Here is a 7,296-nt window from a genome sequence, read left to right on the forward strand (position 1 = left end):
GTAACTTCTTGTCAACCGTAGCCGAAGCAGGATTTGCATATGGATACGAGTGAAATATGGGACAATACAAACATGTCATTCTTGGGGAATTTGATTATATTTAATTTGATAATGTAAAATCTAAAATAAATTATATATAATATTTATTTATTTAAAAGGTCTAATATGAGATTTATTTTGTTATATTTCAACATGGAATGCATGCATCACCCACCTGCAAATATTTGTCTTCCACCTTGGGGCCATTCTCCTCTCCTGGATTTGAATGACACCATTCAGGAGGAACGGGAAAAGGCCGCCGTCTCCTCTCCCCTTCCCCCTGCTCTGTTTCGGTGCCGCCACAAGCGCTGCCATGACGTGAAGAGGGGTTTGGGGGTGAGAAGAAAAGACAGTGAAAGATTACCATTTGCATCTCTTATAAAATTGCTCTTTGTGTTTAATTTGCTTGATTGTATTGCATTTGTTGCGTTTCCATATAATGGGAGCCTGTTGTTCCGTTCTGAGCATGTGCTGGTGGCTTTCCAACAACGAAACGAACGTCATTTGTTCGTCACATATTGGTACATGATGCCCACATCCTATGCCAAATGATTTTATTGGATAATGATTTGATTTTTGTTGCGATTAGATGGATGTGAGAATGGTGACCAAAAGTTGCCAGCTTTCAAAGAGTTTGGATTCGAAGAGCTCAAGGTTTCCACCTCGGGTTTCTCTGTGGCCAACATTGTATCCGAACAGGGAGAAAAAGCACCTAATGTGGTCTACAAAGGCCGACTCAAAGATGGCGGTGGTTTTATTGCCATTAAGCGATTCAACCAGTTTGCTTGGCCCAATTCTCGCCAGTTTCTTGTTTGTTTTCTTGTGTTCTCTTGAGACCTTTTTTTTATTTCAAATGAGTTTCCTACTTTTGTGATCATAACTGCGTTTAGGCAAATTGATTGTAAATGGCAATGATTGACTGAAATTTTTAGGAGGAAGCAAGGGAAGTTGGTAACCTTCGGAGCCCGAGGTTGGCGAATTTGTTAGGATGTTGTTGCGAAGGGGATGAAAGGTTGCTCGTCGCCGAGTATATGCCTCATGAAACTCTTTCAAAACATTTATTTCATTGTGAGTTCTTGTCAATCTTGCAGCTTATATATTTTTGCTTATAGAGCTGGGATTTTTTGAAGACATCAATTTTATGGGAATAATTGATAATGGCCCTATGTATCAATCATTTTCATGCAATACTCGGTGATTTTCATACACAAACATGGAAGTTTGATTTGGAAAATCACTATATAATACTATTGATTTCAATCGTTGAGTGCTTGGAATAGTTGTAATTTAAGTAGAATAACTGCAGAATATTATATCTTAATCTAACCTTCAAACTGGGACCCCTTCTAATCTTGGTTTGTGCTACTTACTCTTTGTTGACTGATCCCTTCATTTGCGATGAACCCTGTTCATTTTGGAGATTTCTTAGGTCAAATGTCAGCTGTTTTGATTTCTTATAGTTATTTTTGGCGAGTCATGAATGGATGAAGTTCTTATTTTAAAGCTTTGAACTTATTCTTTACTTAGTTATTTAACTAAATACAGGGGAAAATAAACCACTGAAATGGGCAATGAGATTGAGAGTGGCCTTATGCATAGCACAAGCTGTGGACTACTGCAGTGGCAAAGGGCGAGCACTGTATCATGATCTTAATGCTTACAGAGTTTTGTTCGATCAAGTGCGCTCTTTCATCCAATGTGTTCTGATAATGTTGTTCTGTTAAGATTGAAAATGGATGTACTGTTTTGATTCTGACTTTCTTTTACCTTTCCTTTTTTTTTTTCTGGTCTGACTTTGTTATGCTCAAGAATGGTAATCCCAAGCTATCATGCTTTGGATTGATGAAGAACAGCAGGGATGGAAAGAGTTTCAGTACAAATTTATCATTCACCCCTCCTGAATATTTAAGAACAGGTAATTGATTCTTTCTTGAAGCTTTTCTCACTTAGTAACTTTTGATTATATGGCACTTCCATGAATGTACGTTATAGATATAGCTAAAGAGGTAGTCAGATAATCTTATCTTAAATATCTTATCTTAAATATCTTATAAGGTCTTATAGGCTATTGAATCTCATAAGATTTTCCCTGCCACTTCGTAAATAAGTTTTGAGTTGTATGATACCATTTACTCCCTGAACTTGGAATATGGTTTTAATGGAAACTTTTCATTCATGCAACAAATACTTTTACATATTTGAAAATGGGAAGTGTTAGCCTCAGGACATAAAAGGGCTTATAAAACCAGATGTTTTGCTTTGGAAGGCAAAGAAATCATATGTTGTATGGGATATTCAAATATGAGGGAAAACAAGAAGAAAACAATGAAAATGGCTTTGTAGAGGCAAGTGTTGAACACTTTGTTCTTAAGAAGAATTTGGATTTTGATCATTTGCAAGAAGAATATCAATGACATCATCTTCTACAACACCACATGCAACCATTGCTCAAGGAGAGAAACCAGAAAAGTTTTCTGGTGCGGATTTCAAGAGATGGCAACAAAAGATGCTTTTCTATCTCACAACCTTGAGTTTGTCAAGGTTCTTGAAGGAGGATCCCCCACTGTTGCTGAAAACGAGACAGACACCAACATGAGGGCCGCTTTGGATGCATGGAACCAAAGTGACTTCTTGTGCAAGAACTACATCTTAAATGGGCTCCGAGAGCACTCGGCAGGCGCGCGCACATGCGCGCCGCTCCGCGCGCATGTGCGCTCCAGACACTGTCAGGCGCGCGCACCCGCGCGCCGGCCCTCGCGCAGGTGCGCGCCTGCCACTGGCAGGAGCGCGCACCTGCGCACAGACCCGCGCGCGGGTGCGCGCCGGCTACTGTTCATGCCGAGTTTTTTTTTTTTTTTCTTTTCTTTTTTCTTTTTTTTTTTTCGATTTTCGTCCCTTACATGTTCCGACCACTCGTTTTAAGTTCGTTCAACATTTGATGAACTTGTTGCGAGTTTATTTCAGAACCACCGAACTTAATATTCGTTCATTAAGCTTCGTTCTTCGTTTCGAATTTTTTCAATCAAATACATTGATTTATTTGCTTAATTTTCATTCATTAAGCATCAAATTTTCCAACATCATATTCAAAGAGATATATTAAACAATTTAATGCACCTTCTAAGTTTGTTCAAATACCTACAAACGTTTTATATAATGTTTGATTGAGCTTACAAGCTTAACCATGTATACAAAGTGACATAAAGAACACAAAATTCGCGAGTTTATTTATTTATTTGTAATTTCTGGTGAACATTTTGTTGGTTCACTTAAATGAATGGAAAATAAAGTCTGCCTAACTTCATTGTTATAAATGGCAGGTAGAGTCACTCCAGAAAGTGTGATTTACAGTTTTGGCACCTTAGTGCTTGATCTTCTCAGTGGCAAACATATTCCACCTAGCCATGTAAATTGCTTCTTCTCGCTTTATTTAAAAGCATACTTCAAAATTATTCAATGATGGATTAAGTGTGCTGAAGGTTCATCGTGTAGTTAGTAGTGAGGTCCTTGCATCTTAGCATTTTTATTTTACGTTTCTTTAGTTAAGATATATATACATGTTCTTGAATTTGTTTTGTTTTTTTATAATTACGTTGGGGTGGAGCGTTTTTTGTTCTAACTTGTGTTTGAACCCATCCTCTCCCATTTAATCTGATGAGAAAAACTTGTGTTTATAATAGATCATACAGAAGGAAATTTTTTTCAAATTTTGACTTGTCTCATGTTTGCTACCATGTAAACTTTGACATTAAGTGCCCACCAATGATATTTTTGGTATCTAGGCACTCGATTTGGTACGTGACAAGAACTTTCTGATGCTGATGGATTCTTGTTTAGAGGGCCACGTTTCAAATGAAGATGGGGTTCAACTGATGCAACTGGCTTCGTATTGTTTGCAATCTGAACCTCGGGAAAGGCCAAATGCCAAGTCTCTCGTAGCCTCCCTTACTTCTATTCAGAAGGAAACAGATGTAAGTTTTCGAATTTTATACCATCAAAACCAAATAACTTATAGATAATTATTAAAAGCAACAGTTCTAAGAACTATAAAGCTACAATTCCTTGGCTAAAATACAAACTTAAACTCGAATTATATTCATTTGGGGTGTTAAGAAAATGACTGCATCTTGTTATGGTGTCAAAATTTGCAGACACCATCTCATGAACTCTTGGGGATCGATCAACCTACATCTGCCACACAAAAGCTATCACCCCTCGGTGAGGCGTGCGCAAGATTAAACCTAACAGCTATACACCAGATACTAGAGAAGGTTGGTTACAATGATGATGAGGGAGTTTCCAGTGAGGTTTGTGTTCCTAAAAACTGTGTTGTATGGCATATGTCTGAAAAAGTAAATAAATTAATCGAATCAAATTTAAATTTAGAATGGCTTCTCCCTTGTAAATGTGTATCCTTCTTTCTCCCCCCTCCTTTTAGCTCTCGTTTCAGATGTGGACAAGCCAACTTCAAGAATGCTTGAATTGTCGGAAGCGTGGTGACGCTGCATTTCGTGAGAAAGACATCACCACTGCGATTAGTTGCTACACAAAGGTAAGGCATCGATCTCAATTTTAGGCTATCATGACAGTAGCTTATAGAAGTTACATACCTGAACTTTTTCTTACAAAATTGAGGTTCTGAGTTTAGCACAATTTTTATGTTCATAATCACTAATCTTGAAGTGCTTTCAAATCTATGATACATTATCTGTCGAATAATGTGTAAGGGATATGGCAACTCTTAAACACCGTAATATGAATGTATTAGCGCTTTTTACCAAGTGTCGATGATTCAAGACTATCAAAAGAGCCATGATAAATTTGTTAAATCTAAATGCCATCCATTTGTGGCTGTGTAGATGCTGATTTCGATTGAGAGAGATTTGAAAGTCCTCTATTAATGGTGGGATTTGGTTTATTTTTTACTTTGCAGTTTATAAATGGTGGGACTATGGTCTCCCCAACTGTGATTGCTCGGCGCAGCTTGTGTTACCTAATGGAAGACAAAGTACAAGAAGCTCTAGCAGACGCTTTGCAAGCTCAAATGTCATCCCCAGATTGGCCTGTTGCTTTGTATCTTCAAGCCGCCGCGCTCTTTATTCTTGGAATGGACAACGATGCACGAAAAACTCTCAACGATGGCTCCTCTTTGAGTGCCAAATGGAACATATAAACATTCGTGTGTGTGTGTGTGTGTGTGTGTGTGTGTATAGGTCCAAGTAAATGGAACATATAAACATTCGTGCGTGTGTGTGTATATATGTCCAAGTACAATTTCCTCTTCTTATGACAAGAGTATGGGTGACTGTCCTGTCCTGTCCTGTCCTGTCTTACAATCTGGCAAATCCAATGTCAATTTTGATTGACCTGCTAAAAATTATATTTTAAAATTTTATTCATTACACCAATTTTATTAAAAAAATTGGTAAATATTAAAGTTAATCTATAACTTTATATTAAGTATTCAACTAATAACAAAAGAAAAATTATAATTATATATTTTTATATTAAACTTATTATAATAGAATACATATATTTCAATACTAAAATTTTGGATTAATATTCATTATTCAATATGATAAAAAAAATTGTATATATTAATATATAATGGCGGGATGATTTCACTAAATCACAAGATCAGCACCAGACTTACTTGTAGACAAGCTTAACCGGGTCTAACACATCTCCGGGACGAGTTTAATACGAGACATGGTTTAAAAACGGCCGATTGTAATCCCTATTGGCATGATTGTTTTGAGATCTCAATATTGTAAAATATTATTAATCGAGTTTCAAATTCAGATGGAAATTGGAAGATAAAGCACTGAGAAAAAAATAAATTACAGAACAAAATATTTCAATGAATATGGAAATTGGAACATGAAGTGTTTTCGTATCCCTCCTTGTTTGTATTGAATATAGGGATGAAATAGATTATGTTTAAACTCAGACCCACATTAAACTCGTCTCAGTTCGGTGCTGGTTGAAACTCGATCAACGGATATAGAACCAGGACCGAGGTGGGTAACGAGTTTTAATAAATCTGTCTCGTATGTATATATTAAATAATTTAGATCAATAATTTATTTAATTTTGTTAGTATAATTAATTTAGTAATATAAGTCTCACTCCTCAGATTGGCAAGTCTCTTATTGACATCCACGTTGGTGGATATTGTAATACTCACAACATCGTCAAAAATCACACGATCAATATGTCACATACATATTATATCAGCATATCCATTTTTTTCGTATTATTAACATTCATTGTTAGGGGGAGTAAGAGACAATTACTGAAGAATTCCTACTACAATGCAATACTCTGAAAGATCAGAGCGATGTATGCCGACAGTAAGTGTGAGAGTAGGAGAGGTGGCTAGCGGAGTGGCAACCGGAGTAGCCTCAGCAGGGTCAAGATATCTTGAATAAGTTGTCGCTGCGATAAGAAAAGCCCATGTTTGTGAGGGAGAAATTCGACTATGAGAAAATAGTCTAAAGCGCCAAGACCCTTGGGTAAGAAGCAATGAGAGTGAGAGATGATGAAGTCTTGAATGCCTAAGTCATTGTTTCCGGTAACAATGATATCGTTAACATAAACCAAAAGATATATGGTGCAACCGCCACTGTTGTAGATAAAAAGAGAGGCGTCCGGCGAAGAGTTGCAAAAACCAACAGAGACTATGTACTATCGTAACTCATAATACCAAGCACGAGGGGCTTGCTTGAGATCATAAATGGCCTTTCGGAGTTTTCAAACAAAGTGAGGGGAATTTCATTCAACAAAACCGGGTGGTTGAGTCATATAGACATCCTTAGATAGAGTACCCTGCAATAATGCATTATTAACGTGAAGCTAGCGAAGTGACTACCCTCGACTTGTTGCAAGATTGAGAATGATACGTACAAAGTTGGGCTTGACAATGGGACTAGGTGTCATGATAGTCAATAACGAGGCATTGATGAAAACTTTTGCAACTAAGAGCGCTTTGTACCTGTCAATAGATCCATCAGATAAACGTTTAGTTCAAACGCCCATTTACAGCCGAAAAGATTTTACAAAGGATCTGGTGGTACAAGTTTCCATGTCCGATTATGAACCAAGGCAACATACTCAGTAGACATGGCCTGACGCCATTTAGGATCTTTGAGTGATTTGGTCATCGTGGTGGGTTCAAGGTTTGATTGGTGGATAGTTGAATGGTGAGGTTAAGTTTTGTGTTTGGTTTAAAAGCATTGTTTTTGGAGCAGGTGATAA

The 7,296-nt window shown here is 37.2% G+C and overlaps 1 protein-coding gene across 2 annotated transcripts; it reads left to right on the forward strand.

The window, feature by feature from the left end:
- Positions 1 to 249: 249 nt before the first annotated feature.
- On the forward strand, positions 250 to 5,365 carry LOC142539159 (serine/threonine-protein kinase BSK5-like). Of its 2 annotated transcripts, none has more exons than XM_075644438.1 (10): positions 250 to 560; positions 629 to 849; positions 972 to 1,107; positions 1,585 to 1,718; positions 1,849 to 1,954; positions 3,360 to 3,445; positions 3,822 to 4,010; positions 4,191 to 4,346; positions 4,490 to 4,591; positions 4,973 to 5,365. In XM_075644438.1, exons 1-10 carry the CDS (start codon positions 479 to 481, stop codon positions 5,210 to 5,212), a joined length of 1,452 nt encoding a protein of 483 aa, XP_075500553.1. In that variant the 5' UTR covers positions 250 to 478; the 3' UTR covers positions 5,213 to 5,365. The 2 variants fall into 2 exon arrangements, with proteins under 2 accessions (XP_075500553.1, XP_075500552.1); XM_075644437.1 differs by having other exon boundaries at positions 4,478 to 4,591; positions 4,973 to 5,361.
- The last annotated feature ends 1,931 nt before the right edge of the window (positions 5,366 to 7,296 follow it).

This window comes from Primulina tabacum, chromosome 3, assembly GCF_025594145.1.
Source record: "Primulina tabacum isolate GXHZ01 chromosome 3, ASM2559414v2, whole genome shotgun sequence".
NCBI lineage: Eukaryota > Viridiplantae > Streptophyta > Magnoliopsida > Lamiales > Gesneriaceae > Primulina > Primulina tabacum.

Bases quoted from the DNA above. Each gene is read 5' to 3' on its own strand.
- LOC142539159 (XM_075644437.1), top strand. From the start codon at position 479: ATGGGAGCCTGTTGTTCCGTTCTGAGCATGTGCTGGTGGCTTTCCAAC. The intron at 561-628 runs GTACATGATGCC...TGTTGCGATTAG, and splicing joins CATTTGTTCGTCACATATTG to ATGGATGTGAGAATGGTGAC. The intron at 4,592-4,972 runs GTAAGGCATCGA...TTTACTTTGCAG, and splicing joins CGATTAGTTGCTACACAAAG to TTTATAAATGGTGGGACTAT.